The 24,138-nt window shown below is 45.3% G+C and overlaps 1 protein-coding gene and 1 long non-coding RNA gene across 4 annotated transcripts in view; one reads left to right on the top strand and one right to left on the bottom strand.

The window, feature by feature from the left end:
• Dsk (Drosulfakinin) overlaps positions 1 to 18,526 on the top strand; it is a 61,623-nt gene extending 43,097 nt beyond the window's left edge. Inside the window, exons 1-3 of one of the 2 annotated variants that reach the window (XM_037412371.2) lie at positions 3,996 to 4,044; positions 16,972 to 17,442; positions 18,351 to 18,526. In XM_037412371.2, coding sequence (XP_037268268.2) covers positions 17,021 to 17,377 — 357 coding nt within the window. In that variant the 5' untranslated portion in view covers positions 3,996 to 4,044; positions 16,972 to 17,020 and the 3' untranslated portion in view covers positions 17,378 to 17,442; positions 18,351 to 18,526. Of the gene's footprint in view, positions 1 to 3,995; positions 4,045 to 16,971; positions 17,443 to 18,350 lie in introns of those variants that run through there. The other variant, XM_075891513.1, reaches the window with a different exon arrangement.
• The window catches only part of LOC142810692 (uncharacterized), a 272,930-nt gene extending 249,441 nt beyond the window's left edge, over positions 1 to 23,489 (bottom strand). Inside the window, exon 1 of one of the 2 annotated variants that reach the window (XR_012894670.1) lies at positions 22,949 to 23,489. This is a non-coding gene — a long non-coding RNA (uncharacterized LOC142810692). The remainder of the gene's footprint in view (positions 1 to 22,948) is intronic. The other variant, XR_012894669.1, reaches the window with a different exon arrangement.
• Positions 23,490 to 24,138: the final 649 nt, after the last annotated feature.

Below are 24,138 nucleotides of genomic sequence, written 5' to 3'. Positions count from 1 at the left end.
AAACAGAGGTATCTGTGACGTAACGACAATGTCATGGCAATGGAACCGTTGAAGTACGGCACGCCACCATTGTGGGAGCCTTCAAAATACGCGCTACGTGCCCGATTGTATCACATAGAAAAATATTTTGTCTTAAATCAATCATATGTGTATGCACGCGCCATTGAAGTTAAGCCGTATTTCAGATACTTCGATACGTGAATGCAAACAACTTGGATCAGAGCAATGTGTCATTTACTTCGAATGTGGGGCGTGTTGAGAGCATGAAGCACAAACGTAGCATGCGACTGAAACATGCATGAAAAGGGGGCTCCTTATTTGTGCGCCAACATCATATCGTACCACGTAAATAGTAAAAAAGAAATCCTGTAGGATTTCTGCGAGCCTCTATAGCCCAACTTCGGGGACCACACTTCACAATCTCATTGGGAAGAAACATCGTTGATTCTTTCCACTTGTACGCACCGTTTATTCGCGATAAACTTTTCTCGATGAGAAACAGAAGCAGGGGACTAACGCCATCTTGCTAAAACAGCTACTTATATATAGAAAAGTCATTACCTTGAGACCGATGTAGTAATTATTGTTAAATTCTCGCAACGACTTTCATACAGTCCCCCCTCATCCTTTCCGACCAAGCGCAGCTAGCCTTCCAGTTGAAACCTCTTATATTTTGTTCACGGAAGAAACCCAGTAAACATGCGCTTATTAACGCTTGCGTGGAGCATTATTCGGTACAATAAGGAGTTTTATGCAAACAATGTCATCAAAAACTACGTCCTAAATTTCATGTGTACACCAAATGTCGCCTCTTCCCACCAAATATTATCAGGACCACTGGCCGTTCCCTGACGTCGGGTGGACAGACATTCAGCGCACTTTGTCTAACGCGTTTAACATAGGAGTGGTGGAATATTCGAAGATATGCACATGCCAAAATCAATCTCCAGCCCAATAAACATTGCACACAACTAAGTCAACGTCATAACACCATAACAACCTATTTTCAAATAATTATTTTTTTTCTCTTGCCTCTACGTAGACATCACATCCAGCCTACAAAAACACGCAAAACCAGATTATGCTTGTAAGAACTCCCCAAACAATAACTTACTTATACTGAAGGTAGGCTCCCCATGAAAGGGTACTATTTTTTTGATGAACCTGGGTCCTTTCCGTTGACCTTTCTTTACATTATCCTCATAGACCACCAACGCTGGGGTGCCACCGCAACAGCTTTTTTTACAACGTTGTGTTTGCCTGCATCACCGTATTGAGTCTTCTACTTACGACGACGCTAAACAACTATGGCCCTTGAAAACGCACGCGAACTTGACATTGCATGCAGCTAAAATAAGTACACAAGAAATAGATTCATGTACCGCGCTCCAACAGATGTTTGAAATGAATGAAAAAAAACACACTAACACCAAAATGCGCAACCTACAGACATAAGCCTGCTTTTTAAATCAGGGTAAACCACAATTTCAAAGATTTTGAGCCATGATGCATCTGTGTGCGAGTGTTTCTTTAGGGCATCGTCTGCAAGATGAGACGAATTCAGATTCGTCGTTCTAATCACGCGCGACGTTCGTATGAATAGCAAGAACGGCACCGCAGATGGATACGCCAAAATTTTATTTCCTAATTATATTAAAAAAATGCTCTAGCTTTTGGGAAATCATGGCTGGTGGCAACCGCTGTTTCGCTTGGCGATCGTAGCATACTACTAAGACCTCTCATATTCTCTCCGTGGGGTTCATTCGAGAATGTCTTCCAATACGTCTGCCTATACTCTGAAACAGGTATGACAAAGAGTGATGGCGGTATATCAACAAACGACTGACTGGATACGTGCCGAGGAACAAATCCTGCGCCCAAACACACACACACACACACGCACGCACACACGCACGCACGCATGTAAAGGTCATCACGGTCAGAAATAAGAAACATACTGTGAAGCCCTGAGCATGAAGTGTCCAGACACACATTTATCATATAATTGATTACTGCAAAACTGAAGAAACAAAATTTTCTATTACAGATGCATTATTAAAATGTCGTACTCTACGGTGTGCTTCTTATTAAGGATGTCCCTAATGTGACCTTTTTCAAATGCAAGTATACTGTGCGTAATTTTGGTAATTACAAAAGACGCCAGTTCAGTGTGCACAAAATTTCAACGCACGCACGTAAGAGATAATGGAAATTGGAAAGTAAGTTAAGAATTTGCAATCATATCCACCGAATTCGGCTTCTTTGTTCCACAAAAAAAATTAAGAAAGAAAAGTATCGCACATGCAGCATGCAGGATTGTCAAAGCGGCCACGCCAGTATTAGCTAGACTTCACAGTCTGCTCCTGCATGTCGTAAACGAACATCTGACGACAGGAATTTATATATATACTTTCTATTGGAAAGCGCAGAACCCGAAAAAAAAATAGCCACTTCGCACCGACCAAAGTATAGCCGCAGGCTGTGCGCAAACACGACCTCCTATACAGCAAACACGTGTGCTAAGAACTCGAGACTGTATTATTTCCATATTTAGAATGAGCAGTTCACACCATTCTTCCGGACCTCATTATCTAGCAGCCGAGCTTGACAATTTACTGGCTCGTTCAGAGCATGAGATATGTTGCGGGTACCAGCAGTCGCGTTATACATAAGGATTGGATGTCCGACGTCGAATTGCATAGCATGACGTCACAAGTTCTGCCCTTGCCACGGCGGCTGCAATGCGATGGGGAGGGGGGGCACCAATAAGGTCAATTATTATTTTCGGAATTCTCTATGATTGTGATACCACTATAGCTAACGGCACCTAAGCTTTAAATAATTCTAGTCTCGCAGCTTTACATTCTATAGTTTTGCAAACACGGTTTGTACTCAATGCCAGCGTTCAAATTTGCCCCAGGGCTCACTCGATGGCTGACGTGTTTTACGACGAAATTCGAGTATTTTGTTTACTGCCGATGTATGGCCGAATCATGACAAGCAGATCTTTTTAAGTGCGTGCCCACATATATAACTAGACGAAAGGTGACCATCATCCTTTGAGAAATCATGTCTAAATCAGCTTTACACGTGCAATGGATCATTTTATGCACGCATATAAGCACTGAAATCAGTGATACGAAAAAAACTTTTCATTTAGTTGTCTATATGTTTGTTTTTTTTCTTTCTTCATTTCTCACACGCAGTGCAAACGTCTGAACTTCTAACCATGGAACCCCATCGCATACTTAAGCTTTACGGCTCTGCGAACTTTCAGCTGCATTACAAAGTGCATGGAATGCAACCTCGTTATATTGCACCGCAACGTTAAATTGATTTGTTGAATTCGCTTTGCCTTACTTAGGACTAGGGAACATTAAAATGAGCGCATGCCCACGCCGACTTCTTCTGGGTGAAGAAGGCACGTGCTAGACTAACAGGCGAGTGTTATAAAGTTATCGCCACCTTACATACGGTCACTGTCATTAAGGGTGTCGAGCACCTACCGCAGTCATTTGCAGAAATCAAATGTAAAATTGGCAAAAACATCTAGTTCTGTGCAGGCATGATGGACGGTATAATGGACAAAACTTGCGCTAATGCACAGGCTTGTCAGCGTCAAGACTACACGCTAATTTTTTTAATTAATGTTTGCAGCTTCACACTTGCTGCAATTGACTCTCCTGGCGTAAACTGTGAGGTTGCACCCCCGCAACCAATGGCATACAAAGAGGCCAACGCTGGTTTGCGTATATAGATGAACAAGTCGCCTCACTGACATATCCGCCCACGCATCCCCTTCTCTTCCCCAAATTCCTTTGCAGAGTTGCTCCCGCATACGCGACCGAAGCAGCGCGCTTCCATTGGCTCTCACCGCATCCCCCACGCCGTCGCCCGGCGACGCCTACGGCCGACTGAGCGGGACAGCGCATGCGCACGAGCGGATTGAGGAACGCGCACGGGCAGAGGTATAAATATGCGCGACCCGAGGCACACGAGTGTCAAGCCTGGTCGTCTAACGCAAAAGAATCGGCAGAGTGCGAGGTGAGTGGATCGTCACAACTCGGGGATGTTTGCGAATAGGTGCTGGAGGGTGGCAGTTCTGATGCGTAAAACTTGGCATCAACCGATAATCGGAGTGTGTCCTCCGAGCGGTACAAGTTAAATGTCCCGTGAACTACGTCAGTCAAAGCTAGGGAGTTTGCACCGCGTGTTATTCTTACTCCGCAATTCATATGTTGCAGTGTTAATGGCGGTGCCATAAGCGTTGTACGGTAGTTGAAAGTCCTTATACGGCTGGCGCTGTTCGGAAATTGTATGCAGCATTGACAGTTTTATTTGTAATACAATAGTAACAGTTGTGTTTTTACGTCCTGAAACCACCCTATGATTATGAGGGACGCCGTAGTGGAGTGCTCCAGAAATTTTGATCATCTGGTGTACTTACACACGCCCTGACATCTCCAAGTGCACGGTCCCCTAGAGCGATTCAGCGCCATCGAAACGCGACAGTTTTATTTGTGTGCGCCTCTGCAATAACTAAAGCGTTGAAACTATGAATCCTCAACTTCACTTGTAGAGTACGAAATATCAAATTTCTGTATTCTTTATAAAGCGGCCGGGCTTGTCCGGTTTGTGGAAACACAAAGAAACGTGTCCGTATTTGGACGTCCTGCCTCTTTTAGAACGAATATACGTACCAACAAGGTCATCTCTCTACTATTCCAAGAATTTGCGTACGCAGTGGTATCGTATTCGCATGACTGAAGATTACCGATTCAATGACTCAGACGATTCAATACACCTTCTGACGCTCAATGAGCATCCAAACCTTTTAGCGATATTGTTTCAAGTTTCCAGACTTAGCACACCATCTCGGTCCAACTGAAAGCATTGCTATATTATACCTCTGAGGTGTTGTGTATCAAAGCTGTTAAAAAAAATTTCGGCGCCTTCGGAGCATAAATATCAGGAGTGAGTATCTTTTCTTGCGAGAGATATGCAGCACACGCTGCTGTTTGCAATAACCGCAAGAGTTCATTTAGCTTTCTGATTCTCTTATAGGCTGCGCGTCAAGATGACAGCTCTCACGTCGGTGCCTACGCGAAATATATCTTATACGCATATGTGCACACTTTCTGATAATGATTATAATAGCTTTAACGCGTATTTCGTGTTTAATATAATGGGTATGTGGAACGTATACTCTTGCCATCAGTAATTCTTGCCTCCTTAAGTCCTGCTTAGCTGCTCTCTAATAGCCCTATAAAAACTGGCAAGCGATGGATTGCTGAAGAGTTCCACATATACTTCGAGCATCATCTCGCCAATCATTTAAACACTTCGGCAGAGAATCGTATCTCGGACGCGCTTATAAAAAGGGATGTTTAAACTACGCCAGAAGGCCACGAGAGAGGCTACAATGCAATGCAGCTTCGCTGGAACGGACTCGTGTGAGAAATTTATTTCAATTTATACAGGAGAAAGTGTAGAAACATGCCCCAACTTTAACCACCATAGCTTTTGCAATACGTCGCAACTTCGTGCACACGCATGGTCGGTATGAAATGGATAGTATTTATATATATATATATATATATATATATATATATATATATATATATATATATATATATATATATATATATATATTCTACAACAAAACACCCGTTACCAATAAAACAGAGGACCGAAACGAAGCCCCCGAAGTACAGCTACGTCCCTTCGAAACCAATAAGAGCCGTTGCGGCTAAAGTGGGATATTTGACGCATGTCATAACCGTTGCGAAAGTCGCTGTATATATTTCTGCAGCGAGATAGTTCACACGTTTATCTCTAGGCACCCCGACCACAACAGCTGTCAATGTCTGTTTCTTCAAGAAAAGCGGATCGCCATTTTCGTAGACTATATGGCATTTTCCTTTGAAAATTGCACTTAAATAAAACGTACGCCAATAATAAATTTTCTGATTACTTCATTCCTTCACGGTGTTCCTAATTAAGCTCCAGAGAAAGAAATATTGTTCCACGCAGTCGGTTAAAGCGATTCTCGAGCGGCTTTGATACTCTCCAAAGTAAATGCGGATATGTAGTACGGTCTATGCATCCTTTCCCTGCCCTAATTTTGCTAAGTGCGCCAAGCAACAAACTCAAAGATTTTAATTCCTTTTTCGCGGGATAATCAAAGTACAATCAGTTCCCGCTTATTGGCTCACTGGCCTCGTTTCGACAGAAATAGTGAAATATATCGAAACGAATAATACCAAAGCCACAGAAACAAAAACGCGAAAGTTCTGCAGTGTCCACAGAGCCATTTATACAAATTAATTCCCATCCTTATTCTCCTAACCAAAGCGCGTACGCAATGATCAGCCACTCAGCTCACGATGCACGATAATCCTTCAGGAGTTCAGCTTGCGCAAAGACACGCAAGCTTGCCGATGCCGCAAGTGTTTGTGCAATTAGTATAGCCGGCAATCCTTGCGCTGTAACAATGAGGATTTTGCAAAGCGTCTTCTCAGGCCTGTCAGTGATGCTAAAACCACGATATATAGTATTTCCGTTATGGCTTCCTGATTGATTGATGTGGGTTTTAACGTTCCAAAACCACCATATGATTATGAGAGACGCCTAGTGGAGGGCTCCGGAAATTTCGACCACCTGGGGTTCTTTAACGTGCACCCAAATTTGAGCACACGGGCCTACAACATTTCCACCTCCATCGAAAATGCCGCCGCCGCCGCCGGGATTCGATCCTGCGACCTGCGGGTCAGCGGCCGAGTATCATAGCGACTATAGACCACCGCGGTGGTGCCATTGTGGCTTCCTATCAACGGCACTTCCAACATACTGCTTAATGGCTTAGGTGTATCCTACGTTGTGTGCAGCTCTGGAACTGTACCTTTAAAGACTACGAAAACGCGCACAGCTTATTTATGGATGACTATATAAGGTATACATCAGGGTGGCTACTTTGCGCCAAATTGGCTACTTTCCGACCCTGTCTGGCGACGAAGTTTGTAGGTTCGCGCCATGGCTACCTTATGACATTGTACCACTATTTTAGCACATTTACTGATCATTTCTTCTTATAGTTTAAAATAGCAGGTAAGCTTACATAACAACCATTGTTTGCAAGCTTTTCTACCGTGTTGGCTTATGCATGCACGCGTCCTTCCTCACCAACAGGCTTGTGCGCATCGAGGCACCCAAGTGTTCCACCACCTGAAGTGATTATAAGTGAAAAGAAAAGTGAGCCCCATAACTGTCTCTCAGGGGGAGCACATATCAACAGTAGCTCCCTAGGGATGGGGTAGAGAAGGGATTAAAAGGATAGGATTAAAAGGTAAAGAGATAGGGAGAGAGGAAGGAGAGAGTGAGGCGCAGGGACAGCGAACCACGGAAGTAAGGAGAAGACAGGAAAGATGGACACGGTTGCAGGAGTCCGAAGACGGGGCACCACTGGCGAGAGCTCTTGTCGGCGTCAGGAGATGGCGTAGGGCAAGTTAAGTAGGTCAGAGCTACGCTGTCGTCGAAGATCGGCGTCAGGAAATGACGTAGGGCCAGCCCATAGTCGGCCAGAGCTACGCTATAGCTACGCTATAGCTACGCTGACGTCGGAGATCGCGAGGGCACAACCGGTCGGCACGAAATCCAGCGAACGAGTCCCCTACTATACAGAAACGCGTGGATGTAGGCATAGAACTTGTTTCAGTTACAAAGCCCCCCCCCCCCCCCCCTCCGACGAACTACAGTGTACTAGCCAAACTCTGAAAAACCGAAAGCCAACTTCCGGTACAGGTGGCGCTACTGCAGCAACATGCTCTACGTATAGCAGACGGCGAAGCGCGAGTGAAGGCGGCAGACAGCTGCGATTGTGCGTGTAGATATTGTATTGCTTATCAATACAATGGTGAAAATTACTTAGTTTATCGTTTTGCTAATCTTGTTAAAAAGGAAGACGGTCAACAACAATATATTAGACCTGGTCTGCACGTGTGTGCAGATCAGGTCTGTGATACGCAAAATACCGAAGGCACCGCGTGAGCACGGCTGTCACCACGGGGCTCGCGTCGTGCTCATTGGTCAAGACATCTACTCAATGGCTAAGTGCAATATTGAAGAGTACTACGGAAGAGCTGATTTCTCAAACTATTTTTTTTTGGCGGATTACTAGAAGAGTCTGTAAAGGTTCCCGTATATATTTGGAAACAAATAATTCATCGCGTAACTTTGTCGTAGGCCCTCAAGGGAATAGTAACATTGACTGTTTTTTTTTTTCTTGATGCAGTCACTTTTCTGGTAGCTTTCTTGCCTAAGTACAGGTGTTGTCACAATTCGGATTATTGCTTACGTAAAGCGCCCAGAGAACGGCAAGAATACCGTTATGCACTGCTGTAAATCAATTGTCGTAATTCATAGCAAAATAAATAAATGTAATAACAATAACCGAGGTTTGACATACCAAAAAAGGGCTCTGGAAATGTCGGCCTTCACTAACATTGCCCAACACACGGAGCTTAACCATTTCGCCTCAAACGAGTGCCACCGGAGCGGCCGGGATCGACCCCACGACCTTCGTGTCAGCGTCACAAAACCGTAGCCACTGATACACCATGGAGGATAAGTAAAGCATTGTAGAATCCACCGTAATTGTAGGGCGGACTTGTAGAATTTCAGTCTCGCAAGCACGTCATACGGAAAGTTATTCATGCGACACTCGAGTAAATGTGAAAAGCGCGTTCGGGATCAAATATTTCGGTCATTACTGACTCACTCGTACGGGTTGCGCAAACGAACCACCGGTGCTCGATGACCAACGTTCAAACAGGCGCCACCTATCTGAGATCGGAAATTGACATGCATGTAGTACGATTCTGCTCTCAGCTCACGCGATCACACTTAGTGTCGAATGTTGCACATGGTTTAATCGATCCTCAAAATCATTTTCAAGTTTTGAATCACTTGCTGTTTCCCCTATTAAACATTTTAGGTCTTTTTAAAACTTTAAACAATAAAATTGCAATAATATGTTCCAGCTTATCTTTTTACTGTTTTGAAACGACGCCATTTCAAACAACTCTCTGATTTTTTTTCCCCTTCTTATATTATGCTTAACTGCATCGTATACAAAGCAAATTCTTCGTTATGACCCAAGGTTTTTCACCTTTCTCTTCGGTGAAGTCTCTGCGATAGCAGTGATTGACAATGGCACAGCCACCCCGCCGTGGTGGTCTAGCGGCTAAGGTACTCGGCTACTGACCCGCAGGTCGCGGGATCGAATACCCGCTGCGGCGGCTGCATTTCCAATGGAGGCGGAAATGTTGTAGGCCCGTGTGCTCAGCTTTCGGTGCACGTTAAAGAACCCCAGGTGGTCGAAATTTCCGAAGCCCTCCACTACGGCGTCTCTCGTGATTATACGGCGGTTTTGGGACATTAAACCCCACATACCAATCAATCAATGACACAGCCATTAAAAAAAAGGGGGCGGGGGGGGGGGGGGGTCAGATGCTTCAAATTTGTTTTTTCAGTTTTGCATGTGCATATATACACGCACCAATACAAACACACGCTTGGTCGTACATAAGTTATGATTAACGCTCTCTCCCTCTTCCGTAAAAAATGCTGGCTATGCTCCTGGCGGATAAAACTGTTCGGCTGATGAACGAAAAGACAAGTTCAATTCTGGTCGCGGCCTTGGGTTTCGATATAAAACAAAATGCTGAGTGCCCGCATACTTTCGTGATTCCGCTGCACGTTAAGCCACCCCAGGTTATGGGACTAAATTGTCCCTAGCCCTCCACTACGGCGTCTCTCATAGCCTGGGTGGCCTTGGGACGTTAAACCCCATTGACCAATAAGTAACCATTCCCCGCAACAACTCCATAACAGGTATCTTGACTACACGTCCATGGCCATAGCAGCAAATGGTTCGTTATTCGCTCAACCCACTCCCCCGGCAATCAACCTTATGTCCAAGCCCCTATACTGTCAATAAATCAGCCTTCCTCAACTCGGTGCTTCGGAATCAGTGGAAGATTATTGTAAAATAGTTTATTTCAAATTGAAGTGGCATTTATTGAGCACAAATGTGCATGGCAGAAAATGCGCACAAGTCTCGTGTTTAATAGACGGAACGTTTGCGGGTTACTTAAGCATGTATGCACATGCAACAATCAAGACTTTCGGGGAAAACAAGCCATTTCGATTCTGGCTATCATTACTTGCAGATTAACGATACACGATGGAAGAAATCGCAACATGACACTTGACGAACAACTGGCGCATGTACTTGAAAATCACATTGACCTCAAACGACCAAAACAACCAACACGTTGCTCTCGGCAAAGCACAAGAAAGAAAAAAGATGAAACATCAAGTTTGCCCTAACGTAATGTTCGCACCACTATTCACGGGTTTCTCAAGTTCAGGATGAAGAACTGGTCTTGCAAGCAGCACATCTGCAGTTTATTCGTTTATTAACTCGAGATTCGTTTGGCAGCATCCTATCCCGCCTGATCATGCTAATCCCAAGAGTGCTGCTCTCATTCGTTGCAGCTCGCACAAAATATGTCGGCAAGTGTTATCTCCTATGCTGCACATTACATAATGCGGACTCTATTCGTCAAACAACGTATATAGTGACTCGTCTGATCCGGTACTTCAATATATACCAGCCGCATGAGCGACCGTATCGTTATAGTGGCTAGTGGTAAAGCTCGGTGAAGCCTGACGCGACTACGGCGCCACTGGCCGCCTCCCCTTGGAACGGAGCCATACAACAGAGCCGAGTTTTCAAACTTTCGTTTTATAAACGTTGGTAGATATGGCATGCAGCTGACGTCGGATGGAATGCTGAACCACAGCGTGTCAGAGTGGTATCCGCAACAAAATGAAGCTAAAGGCTTTTCATATTCCTTCATATTTTGGTACTTGAAGCTGGACTGGTATATTTGTAACTTCGAAGCAATTTCATTTTAAGACTTCAAGAAAATATAGCCTCAACGTACATGTTTTTGCTGAGTTGCTGGCTGGATATTTATTTTGCAAGAACTCTATTGTGGACTAACTGTATGCAGGCGCACTCAAATTATAAACCACTACTTCATTTGCAGCTTACCAGTGTCTTAGCGAAGGCGCAAATGGGAAAAAAATATTGTACTCGTTATACTCCGTATTTGACTAAAACCATATTTACTGTTGAATGGGAAAACTCCATAACGTATAATCACTTTTTTTTTCTAGAAACTTTAGCATTAGTATTAAATGGCATGGCTACATGTGGCTTATTTTAGCTTGATTTTTTTTGCTAATTTACAGATTTACCCTGCGGCAACCCTGGTACACGTATACCACCGTTGTGCCCCGCCGCGGTGGTCTAGTGGCTAAGGTACTCGGCTGCTGACCCGCAGGTCGCGGGTTCAAATCCCGGCTGCGGCGGCTGCATTTCCGATGGAGGCGGAAATGTCGAGGCCCGTGTGCTCAGATTTGGGTGCACGTTAAAGAACCCCAGGTGGTCAAAATTTCCGGAGCCCTCCACTACGGCGTCTCTCATAATCATATGGTGGTTTTGGGACGTTAAACCCCACAAATCAATCAATACCACCGTTGTTCGGAATATAGATGAGGCTTAGACCTACTCCGATGACCATGCAGTAGCGCATGCAGTGGTGTTCATGCAACAGAACCAGAAACGCCATACATGACCACAGCAGCAGCGCGTCGCTAGAGTGCATGAAGTGCGTCTGTGTTGCTTGTATACTGCAAGCTCAAATGCAGAGCACGCTAAAGACTATATACGATAGAATGGCTGTATAATTAGGAAATCAAAAAAAAAACGGTAGGAAGGTCTTCGACGAAAAAATTTGTAAACAGGCGTAGTGCTCTTGAGCACACAGCGCTTGTTTACTGATTTTTTCATGTATATATAGGACTTGGTTTTCACGCACTTGGTTTTCATTTATACCATTGATCTTCTGTAGGAGCCGCACGGATTAGATTCAAGGCTAACACTCTACTACAGTGGTACGTACCCTGATCGCGATCTGCCGTGGAATGGGGCGCCCTTACATGTTTGTAAAGTGCGAAATCCCACGTCGTTTTCCTCGACTGCTTCACCCAATCGGCGTGCAGAAGCAGGTTTGATGTTTGTAAACCACAGGCATCGGCGAAAAAACTGACACCTATTCCAGTGCAGCTATAGATATTAAACGTTCTTCTTGTGAAATCACGTCACCTGGAATGCCTATGAGGCGAAGAATAGAATATAGTATATTTTTTATGGCACCGCTCATTTTAAAAATGTTACTCAAGAGCGAAAATATGAAATCCAAGAGAAAAAGATGTAAATATTCACTACAGCGGTATCACATATACTAAAGTAGTCCAAAGTTGTCACTCTGGCGAAGATTCGTGATTCTTCGTTACTCCGTTTTGAGTGCGTGCTTCTATCTTCACTAACAATAACTACGGCAGACCTCCTTCTTCATTTCGTCATTAAGGTGACGGTACCACCGTCGCCATCTTGCGAGTAGTTTCTGCTTGAGCCACCAGAAGACGCCACTAAGTCACGTTTGGAAAAAAGGGAGGAAAATGCACTCTCCGCCGTCCTAGCATGCAGTGGCGAAAAGCCTGTTCCTGCTGGAACTAATCCATTCTTTTCGGGGGTGCCGCTGCTCCCATATCTCCTTTGAAACGTTTCAAATGTGCGTGACGCCCTCCCCCCCCCCCCCCGCTCCCCAATAACAACAACAGCAACAAAAAAAGGCACGGACCCGAGAGCCTTTGTACTCCCGTGCAACTGTCCGGAAAAGAGGTGCCTCTCTCTCTCCTGGTAACGTATAACTATTTACAATAGAACGGCGCTGAACCGCGCTGCCGCAAGGGTTGCTGCAAATAATGGTTTGGTTTCTGAACCGACTCTTTCTCTTCCTCGCTAAAAAAGAGTAGAAAGAAAAAGAGTAGAAAAAGAGTAGTTCTCGAGGAAGTTCTTCAGTGGCCCTGAATACCGGCAGTGTTGGGTCGCGTTCTGCACGTGCATAGTAATTATAGATTTCTCCACTGTCAGCAGCTTTGGTTCGACTGTGAATGTAGTGTGGGTGTCGCGCATGGTCCGCTTGATACTTATGTCGCTACATTCAGAAGCTACCCAGGAAGCTCCTTTCCACTACTTCCTGGCTATCATTACACAAAGCCCCTTTTCCGTGCCTTGCAGTGAGCCAAAAATGGTGATTTTGTATGCATGAACGACAGAAGGGAAGTCCCGATTGGAGCACAAACACTAATAGATATATGGATGGAGAGGGAGACAATTCGTTTCGTCTGATTTGTAAATGGATTTGTGTCTCCAGTTTGAAAGAGGTGAGAATAGTGACACCCCCGCCGACACTGTTCCCACTCTCAAGAACGGGTTTTGTTCGCGAATTCGATCCTTCTCTAGAATCCTACACTCCCAGGAATCCCGGTAGCCTTTTCAGCTTATCCCTTTCTCACAGACTGGAGAAGGCTGCAGGTGCCGAATAGACTTCAGCATCGAGCGGAATTTCCCATCCTTTCGTCCATGTGCTTGTATACTTGAGAAGGATACAGTTTTTATCATCTAGTTCAGATAAATTCACAACAGTCGCAGTTCCGTTTTTTCACATTAGTATTCGTAGTAGTCATATATCGATGCTTGTATAATGCACCCCTTTATTGTGTATCGCTTAGCACAAGTGCGTCCCACGTAAAACAGAAAGCCGTGCTTCATTTGCAACCACCGCCTAAGCAACTAAATTGTTTTATTCACAAGCGAACACGTGAAGCAAGCAATGCAACTCAAAGAACACTGCTTACATGTGACTGTATACTTTGTAGATAAGTGATTGTCACTCAGTGAAATAATGAAGATACGTATATGCGTATATATAAATTATTTACTGTATGGGTTTATTTCAACACTTTAGAGCTATCTGTCAATCGGCCATGTGACCATGTCTATTTGTTAGGTTGCTTCCCCAAGTATACTCCACTCATACAACTATCACGCAAACAGCAGCACTTTCCTGGTGTGCTTCGGAAATAACTTTTATGGAAATGAACTTAGAGCGAACCTTGAACAAGAACTCTAATAATACCATATTCGATTAGATTTCTAATCGAAAAAGGAGGTATTTAATTAAGTTGATTTGCCTTTGGCAGTATTCGATTCAATGTGAAAAGTTAATATTCGCGCTCCCCTACAAAATAAACAGCACAGTACACATGGTTGGGAAAGTTTAGAGGCCTCATCTAGCGCGAAAAGTGCCCGTCGCCATCTACGTGAGTGCTACAAAAAAAATCGTTGGTTGACGTCACCTTATGACGTCACAGATCACCAAAATTTCACGTGAAATATTCAAACACACATACACTGCCAGACACTCGTCACCTCCCTGCGATGGGAATGCGCGCTTCAGATAATGTTCTACGGTTCACAAATATGGGGAGGCAAGGTCCAGTTCTTTGTGTCCTTCAAAAACGCTTCTACAGTCACCTGAGTACAAAGGCGAGCAACCAAGCAATTCCTGGAATCTTTGGCACAATAGCCTAACCTGCTGGCTATGCATTCCTGATGTACAGTGCAACACGCTTTATTCCCTTCTTCCTTTCTCTCTCTCCTTCTCTTTCTTTCTTTTTCAGCAGGATTTAGCCACTGAAGTCTGAAGAAGTCCATCCGTGTTTTGGCGGCTTAGTTATGTTTAGAAGCGCCACTTTTGACGAACGTCAGAACTGACGTGAAACAACGTGATGTTTTTTTTTTTTTTGACAGATGGCGCCACCGTCAAAAAGTGTTTGCGAGCTTTATTATTTTTGAAAAATCTTTTGTTTCAAGCACCGCTTCGTAAAGTTAGTGAGTACTGGTGATTACAAGACACTACATGGTCCTGCTAATGTGCATTACTTGTTGTGAATTAGCCTACAAAAGACAAAAAAAGGAAATTTGCACGAACCTGGCAAGCAGAAAAATGAGCTAAATTCACTGCTGTCCTACAAATTTTCTAATTAACTTACGACAATTTTCTCTTCATAGAAACCTAGGGAAAGGCTTGCTGATTTATTATTGAAGATTTCAGAGTTTCAGCTTGGATAGTGTTGTCCTTTCGTCGGTAATGCCTGACCAAGTAGCGCCATAAATTGCCGTATTGAAGGAGTAATAATTCAAGAACTGTTCATCAGAACACAAAACAACTTCGCGTACACATAATTTACATTGTAGCCTGGAAACCCATCCAATATTGTTGTTCTGCACAAAATAGAAAAAAAAGTTATTTACTCATAAACTTTCTTTCTTTTGCCCATTTTTATTAGAGCGTGCATCAATTTCTAATTGCTTTACTGGCAATATCTCTTCATAGAAACCTTGCATAACGCTTCGTTAAAAGGCTCAGCAAATTTCATTTCGTTATGTTGGACAGTTTTGCTGCACTGGCAGTACAACGGAGGCTTGTACAGCAAAAACGCTGTTTTTTGCTCACACTGTTTTAATTGCCATGAAATAACACTCCAGACTAGGCGAAAATACTAGTTGTCATTAGAAAGCGGAGAACGTAAACTTTCTAATGCAATAGAACTCATATTCTTCCATTGAGCAGAGCAAGCACAGTGAGCCAGTAAACAACGACTAAAATGTCGAGCTCTTGCCACTGGAGTGGGACCGCCACCTTAATGGTCAAAGTTACGTTTCCATCGCATTGTAGCACTGAACCAACCAATATACATATATATAGCCTTTCTCATTCACTTCAGGTCGATAGATGACAGTGCGCAACTTCGTTTAAGTCCCAGAGCTCGTTCGAGTGGTTACGCACGTACATACACTATAGTAGAATGCGTGTGCTGCACCCACGATGTTCTTCCAGGCTCGCTGATCGCGCTAATACTGCAAAATACTGCAGAATAGATGTGTTACATTCACAATGCTCTGACCAGCCAATTGTCTCAGTTCCGGTTAACCTCTCTTTCTTTCCCTCTCATACCTCTCTCTAAGCCGCTCTCTCCACACAACACTAATTTATTAGTTGATTGTAACTTTATTAGGTTGTCCTGCAGTGTTCTAAGTGACCCAGGCTCAGACCCTTCTCTCCGATGGGACGTCAAGGTCTTGTCTTAGCTCTATTGCTGGCCTGCTGTACGGCCCAGAGTTGGTTGCGTAGGTCGTATCTGCGCAGGTGGTCGTCGCGAAAGACATTTATTAATATATTTACTGTAAGAAGTACGGATAACGCGAGTCTAGAGGGTCCAGTGGTGGCTTACCTCAGTCCCAGGTTCGCCAAAGCTCGGAGTTCAACTGTTAGTGTGTTGAACATAGTATTCTTATAGTATGTGCACATGTTTGAGTGTAGCAGTTTCCTCATTGCATATCTTACATGCATCTTCTTTTTATACGTCGGGAAATATTCTTTTCAGATGAAATAGATTCAGGAATGTGTTTGTAGTTGGCCTAGAGCCACTGCTTGTATCACGGGAACATCCCAGTATAGGAACCAATCAGGTCAGTCGCCAGTGAAACGCTGAATGGAACAATCTTACGTATGAAGGAAGCCAGAAAAATAAAACGCGTTCGGCTGCGCTGCTCTGATCTGTAGCCATTCGCACGCCTTAAGTATTGTAATAAATTACACACTTGACGCATAAAGCTTAAATAGTCCGTAAGTGGCTTATAGCACTTGCTTTACCGGCTGAATGCGTTTACATAAAATCGTCCAAACCATGAAAGGCTTCCTCAAGGTTCGCAGTTTCCTTTTGTTGTGTCCCTTCGAGCTTCAACTTAGACAAGTAGTCAATTACGTTCAACCAGTTTCTCAACATAAATATTTCCGGCATGTCCAATTTTCTTACCACCAGGCAAAGTTCACTGTTCACTTTTGCGGTGTCTCTTCGAACTTCTGCTGTCACAAGCAACCAGTTACACAGTAATAGGTTTCTCAAAATGAGACATCTTGCCTCTCGCAGACAATCGCGGACCATCATCGCCCTATCAGTCCCTCCAGTGTCGAGCACCATGCAATTCTCCGCCCGCTTCCTCCTGTTCGTTCTGGTGGCCATCATTGCCGCAGCGAGTTCAGCGCTGGGCTACTCGGCGTCCAACCAGGTCTCCTCGCAACAGCAGCAACAGCAGCAGCAGCGCCACCGGATCAACGTGGGCCGCTGGCTGAAGAGCATGCTACCGGCGGCCGCAGCAGCCGCCGCGTCAGCGGGCGACACGGACAGTCGAAACACAGCCGACCTGGACACCGCCGACATGATCGACCCTGTCCTGCTCGCCTCTGGGTTCGCCAAGCGGCAGGAGGACGACTACGGTCATATGAGGTTCGGACGATCCGACGACTACGGACACATGCGCTTCGGCAGAAAGTGATCCTCCTCGGACTGCTGCCGCCAGGTCAAACACAGCCGTTCCAACATCTGCTGCGCAGCCAAACGGTGCGTATACACTATGTCCTCTATTACTGTATATCCGCGCGATTATGCCCTCTATTACTGTATATCCGCGCCGACTGGGCCAGTTGACAAACAACGATATAAGATGTTAAACGCATGCATGAACACTTAGATTATAAAGCGCATACGAGTGGTTCGCCAAATAAGCGGAGTAATGGACGAGCGACGTCCTTCTCTTTGTACTCATGAAACGGCTTACATATATATTCGCACCCCCGCAGGCGTTCTAAGAGCGAGAACAAGGTGGAAGGTCATTGTTCAGTAACCCATAATCTTTCAGCTTTTTTTACAGAGCGATGCGTCGAACGTATAGAATGGAGCACAGGGTCTAGTGTCGCAACGCGGAAAGAACAGGACGCAGGACCACGGTTTGACAAGAGAAGACAAGTTCCACATTCAAACACCACAAGAGCAGAAGCTCTGACATCGTTTTCATCAGAGGAATGGTGGATACTATAGTGTTTCTTACTTCTGTGCCTTCTGTTATTTTAGTCGTCGCATTATGTGAAAAGTAGTTAACATTCTACAAGCCATGCACTAGTATGTCAAAGGATCGCATTATAAGGTTACCGAGTAGATAGCCCTCAAACAAAACATTTTGCCAGATATGGAACTAAATTTTTGTTTGCACAAAAAATTACGTTCTACAACAAATACACACGAAACTTCTCAGATGTTTGATATTCTCGCTTTGAAGTATATAAACAAGCACACTGCACAAAACATTCTCTTTGCATTGTGTTAGAAAAGGACTGCGGCACTGTTCGAAGGACCAGAAAGTACAGAATTGATTTATCGGTTGTATAATAGGCACTATAGTGCAGCATGTTTCATTAAATATTCATACTATTATACAGAGAACTCATGCCCTCCATGTTATTTGGTTACAGGTATGCCAGTACAACCAACCCCATTGTTGTGCCATCGGGTAAGACCTCGGGGCGAATCGCACACCGCTTGTACGACTCTCAAGGAAGATCTCCACGCTCAACAACAACTGCAACAGCTCCTACACCAGCTGCAGCTCCGCTTGCTCAAACGCAATAAAAAGGCGGAGCTATCGAAACATTGTCGTGTTTTTTTTTTCTATAAAAAACACAGCATATTCACGAAGTTATTAATGATGAGTGGGCGAAGATGTGGGACCATTCGGTTCTACCGTAAATCCCTTTGCGAGATTGACCACTCATGCATGTAAATGAGTGTCAAGTGGTGTGAGGTTATATGCAATGCTTATTTCTCACAACTGGTATGTTCTGTCAAGTTGTAAATTGCGTTTTGCTTCAATTATTACTGTTTTGTGTTATCGGATTCGGATCTAGCCTGAAGTTGGCAATGACGAGGTGCGGGCACCATCCCCTGGTGGCTGGCTGTTTCCAGCCATATGAAATGCATCGCAGAGCATATAGACGGCATCTACTTCACAAGCCAGTCGCAGCCTGATCATCATCATCAGCGTCGTCAACATGGCGTGTATTCGGTACCTTGCATGCGTTGTGCCGTTGTGGCAGAAAGAGAATGTGTGGTCTGGAACGCACTTGTTTTTCATCGTCACCAGCATCACCGTCATCGACGTAGTGAGCGGCCGCTACGGCGCACGCCAACGGACAATCTCGACCTTAGGGAGATTCGTTCCTGAAAAAGGCGTGGGTAATGGCATGCATCCTGGTGCACAAGGTTTCGCATAACCTGCCTTAAGTAGCGCAGCCAGCGTGGCGGTGCGAATGTTTGGAGCACCAGCACCGTGCCACTGCAAGTGGTGGAAGGTTTCTCAAGAACTTCTACCTACACCCCCCCCCCCCCTGCCCTCTCCATCACTCCCCGGAAGATCCTGGAACAATTATTGTAGCGTAAGCTACATTGGCCGAGATTGAACAGTTTCGCGAGGCTTTCGGTTAGCAGTTCTGAGCAAGCGCTAGGCGTCGCACGGCGCGTTGCTGGCGCGCCGGAGCAGCCCTGGAAGCTCGCCAGCCCACCACTGACGTGTCGCTGGTGGGCTGGCGCTTGACTCGCGTGGGCTCTCTCACAAGCCCGCCCGTCCATCCGTACGTCTGTAGCTCACACTATGTATATCCTGGCATAGCCGAGCTAAGCCATTGCAAAGCCTTTGGATGTTAGGTACTCACGTTGTAACGCCATACGTACGTGCGTCCGTACGAACGCACCACAACGCGTTCCCTTCGCCGCAGGTGTTGGAGCGATGCCAAGTATAGGTCACGTCACACTCCTCTCACAAGCTTCTTTCGCGGGTGCGCGCTGACCTCACTTTCTCCCTCACCCACAGCAGGCTCCCCCAACACCACTTAGAATAGCATCCAGCGTCCCTCCGTCACGAAAAGAGGGAGACGCAGTGCTGTCTGGGTAACGTAGTGGGTGTGAAATGCAGCATGTCGCTTTTCGCGCCAGTTGGCATCGGGCCGTGCCGGCGGACGCTGGTCGCGTTTGGCGTCAGTCTATTCACCTTTTCATAAACGCCTCTCTGGGCGCCGCCATAGCCCTCCTTGGGCTGTGCAAATTGGTGCGTCCCCTCGAAAATGCACTGGCAACGCTGCGCCCTTAGCCTTTGTACTCCCGCGCACAGCCCATCATGGTGGTGTTTTTTTTTTCTTCCTGTGAAAAGGTGTATAGAGTTCTCACGTTTTGCTAACGTTTAGCGTCGCTGAGTTCAGCGTACGCGTGCGTCAACGTTACGTTGGAGTATATTGGACCCTTCATGATGCACTCGCGGCCGTTTCGCTAGGTCCAAATATACCGAATTCGGTGTTACGTGACGTCAATTGATGACGAAGGTATATGACTGGTGCAAACATGATAATCCTAACACGCGTGTCATTTAAGAACATGGCAACATTTCACGTTCATAGAGTGCTCGTGGGCGTTTCGCTAGGTTCACATATACTAAATTTGGCATCACATGACGTGAATAGTTTACGAAGGTAAACGACACATCCAAACATGATAATCATGACATGGAAGTAGTGTACGGCATAATTTACCTCCACCTCATAACGTTGCGGTGATTTTAGAGTGACATCGGAGCCCTTCACTACGGCGAGTGTTTTTGGGACGTTAAACCCCACATATCAATCAATCGATTTTAGAGTGACATATCAACCTTCCTGTTTCGTGCTTCGCATATCATCGATTCCCACTGCACGTGAGATTTGCCTTTTTTTTCAGAATTTTTTTCAAGGTGCTGTTTGATATCAGAGCGCTACCTATGGTCATTTTTCCAAATGACAATAGTCTACCATTATTATTAAAATTTTCAAGAAGATCCGTGGATTTACTTATGTGGTGTCTCCAGTAAATTTCTATAACTTGTACATTGAGTAGTTCTCAGTCGTGAAGGTATAGGGTACGGCTCAAAACCATTGTGCTTCTTTCGAAAACAAGTTACACGACAGCAAAGCAGAGGCGATTTTCGCCAATATACAATCGCCTGCAAAATGCGCCTGACGAAATTGTGCGCTTTTATCAGGTACCTGTCAGACTTCTGTTGTTATTTCTTGTAGCGCCAAAAGACGCTGAAGGTGCAATGCGTAAAGTTGTAACGCCGTAACTAAGACCAAATGAATGGTTACCACACGCAACGCGTCCTTTTCTGCGCAGCCGCAACCACTACATAATGTCCCTAGATTCATCCATGGACCTTATCATTACAAAGCCACGCGCGCCTCACTGTCATACATGTAAAATCAAGCCTCATGGTCATGTCGTTATCAGTTGCTTTACTTATGGACCCAAAAGCTTTAGAAAGGATGAAATTTCGGCTTTCTGCGCTCTAAAACCACGATAAGATTATATACAAAGCACACCGTATACTAGAAGCTGCTGCAGAGGCGCACGCGTGATCTTCATCTGTTTGTAGTTACATGCAGTGCATATCACCAGGTTCAGTTCAATTTCCTGAAGTACCACTTTCACTAAAATTTTGAGATCGAGGTGTTCAGGTTGTGCAATTGTTGTGCACGCGCAAAAAGTATACTCTGGGTGTTAGGGAATCGAGAACGTTGCCTTGAACAGCTTTTTCCAGGGCATTTAAATGTATAGGCGTAAACGGGGCGTGGCCGCAACAAGCATGCAAGTGTAAGTGCCGGCCACTCAAGTTAAGCACCTCTCTTTCGTTTATTATGTTAAAGGAAGGTGACACGCGGGACAGATGGCTTGCGAAACTCGCTTTTTAAAGAAGATAGCCTTTCTTGGGTACCTTCGACGCAAAAGTTTTGGTCTGTCTGTACATTTGTCAGTTTGTCCACTCTTAACGGTATCGTGTACTTGAAACGGCCGACCCCATCCGCAGCGCCCACCAATGTTGCTCAAGGTTGAGCGTTCATGCTTGTGTAATTGTCAATTAGAAAGCAGTTATTGCGCATGTCTGGGGCACCATAACAACACGTATATATTCTGCATGTGCGTCTTTTACTGGAAAAAGCATACATAGGTAATTTTAAGGACCGTAGCACTTATCACGCTGCGCTGACCATGCAACGCTTGCACGGAAAGGCGAGTGTTTCCAACGCTTTGCTAAGACGAGACGGTGGTGGCACCTACCCGTCGTTTTGCGTTCTGCACCTTAGCGTAAAGCTGTGAGATGCATGGGCGCGCACACCCGTCTCAGAGCCACGCGCTTTGTTTTCTAAAAAAACTGCCAGATGGCTCTCATGTCTCACGTGTGACGCGTGACTTGATGCGCTTGTTCGCCTCCGCTGCAGGCTCGAGGCACTCTAACGCAGCGCCTCCAGAATACCATTCACCGATTTTCTTGCGCAGAACATCAAACAGGTGTCTTGTTCACTTTATCCACACGCAAGACGATCGTCATTCCACGAAATTTACAGATTAAATGCAGATACTGGGCCTTTTTTTTTTTTAGTGCTGTATGAACTGCACCTCTACGACGTGGCACAATTTTGCTGCTATTTATACGTCCCCTGACACTTTCCGTTTATACTGCACTACGACATTCTCGCTAAACATAATAGTAATTGTAATAAAATCAGGGATTTCACGAGCCAAAACCACGATCTGATTATGAAGCACGCTGTAGCCCATGGAGGGCTCCGGAAATCTGAGTACGTCTTGTAGAAATGCGACCGCCGCGGCCAGGTTCGAACACGCGACTTTCAGGTCAGTAGACGAACACCCTTCCTACTGTATACTTCGGGCCGACATTTACGAACTTCTTTGAAAAAATAGGCGAGTATAACAATGAGAGGTCACATATCAAACGTAATTCTGCTGCAAAGGGTTATGAATTCATCATTGTCACACGCTTTTAATTTCACTGTTTGCCGTCTTTTCGTCAATAGTCCCAAGCGCAATAGCGCGAGCTAACACTAATCGACGACGAGTGACAGCTGTGTCAACACGGCCGGGTGCTACATCCTCCACAAAGTACAGTGGTCCAGTCATTGCTGCGCTACATCGAATCTCTGAAGCTACTGCCAGATACACAAGCAGAGTAAAGAGAAGTGCGCCTACTTACCGGATACTTGATTCCACGGTGCAGAAAAAAGGTACATTTGGTAGGAAGTGTTCGTCACGAACTCCACGATGAAGTGTGGGCAGTTGTCCAGTCTATGGTCTTCGTCGTCCGGGTATCTCATCTCACGACTGTCCGTTCGCAAGCAACAACTTCAGTACTCTCACGCCGATTTGGGGGGAGCACATGTGGAACTGTTGTGCTGAGCAGTAAAAAGTTTTGCTGCAGGCTACGATAAGCGAACCATTGCTGTCGTTTAAAATCGAGGTACAGCATGGCGTAGCATTGAAGCGGCACTGCGTTTGAACGTGTACAGCGGTGATCACACTGTTGGTGGTAAACACGGCTTTGCGTAGCAGCGCCAGTACAGCCGGCACGGCCGCGCATCGAATAGAAGTGGCGCAAGCGCACACGATCGCGGTGCTCTTGCTGTACTACTGACAAGCGAGATTGGCGCTTGGCTACTACGGAATAGCACGCTCAAGCGATGAAGCCGACGACGTAAAGCAGCTCCAGCGTGTCCGTGTGCGCATGCGTCGCTACGCTTCGATGCGCGCCCGCGCCATGGCACAGGACCAGGGAAAAACTTCGATGATTAAAACTGCCGATACGGCGTCCGCGTATAGTGCACTTTATATGCTACTAAAACAACATGGTCGCCTGCTGTGTAACCAGAAGCACGGTGAGGGCGCGTAGCACGGATTTTGTTTAGGGGGGCGTCGCTACAACCATGATCAAGATCAGGTGCCGCATGGTTAGATGGCGATGGCAACTAGATGCATTAAAGTCAAAAGACTTTATAATATTTGTTTGCAGATTATAGTTAACACATTAGCATTACAAGCCAGTGTCGCAGATATTCCAAGCTCGGCTTCGGCGGCGTTGTCCATGAGCGAAAAATCTCAATGGAAGCAAAATAAATAAATAACGAGGGGCTTGAGACGCAAAAGAAGTCAGGCATTATGCGTCGCAGTCAGCCGTCTTAACGTGGTGAATTCCATTTGGAAAATGCTGTAGGCCCGTGTGCTGAGATTTGGGTGCAAAGAACCCCAGGTGGTCGAAATTTCCGAAGCCCTTCACTACAGCGTCTCTCATAATCATATGGCGGTTTTGGGGCGTTAAACCACACATATCAATCATCAATGAATTCCGGTATAAGAACAGGAGCACTCAAAAGCACATTGAAAGTGCTG

Source organism: Rhipicephalus microplus, chromosome 1 (assembly GCF_043290135.1).
Source record: "Rhipicephalus microplus isolate Deutch F79 chromosome 1, USDA_Rmic, whole genome shotgun sequence".
Taxonomy (NCBI): Eukaryota; Metazoa; Arthropoda; class Arachnida; order Ixodida; family Ixodidae; genus Rhipicephalus; species Rhipicephalus microplus.
Note: the sequence above shows the minus strand (reverse complement) of the source record. Positions and strands in the feature narration are given on the sequence as shown.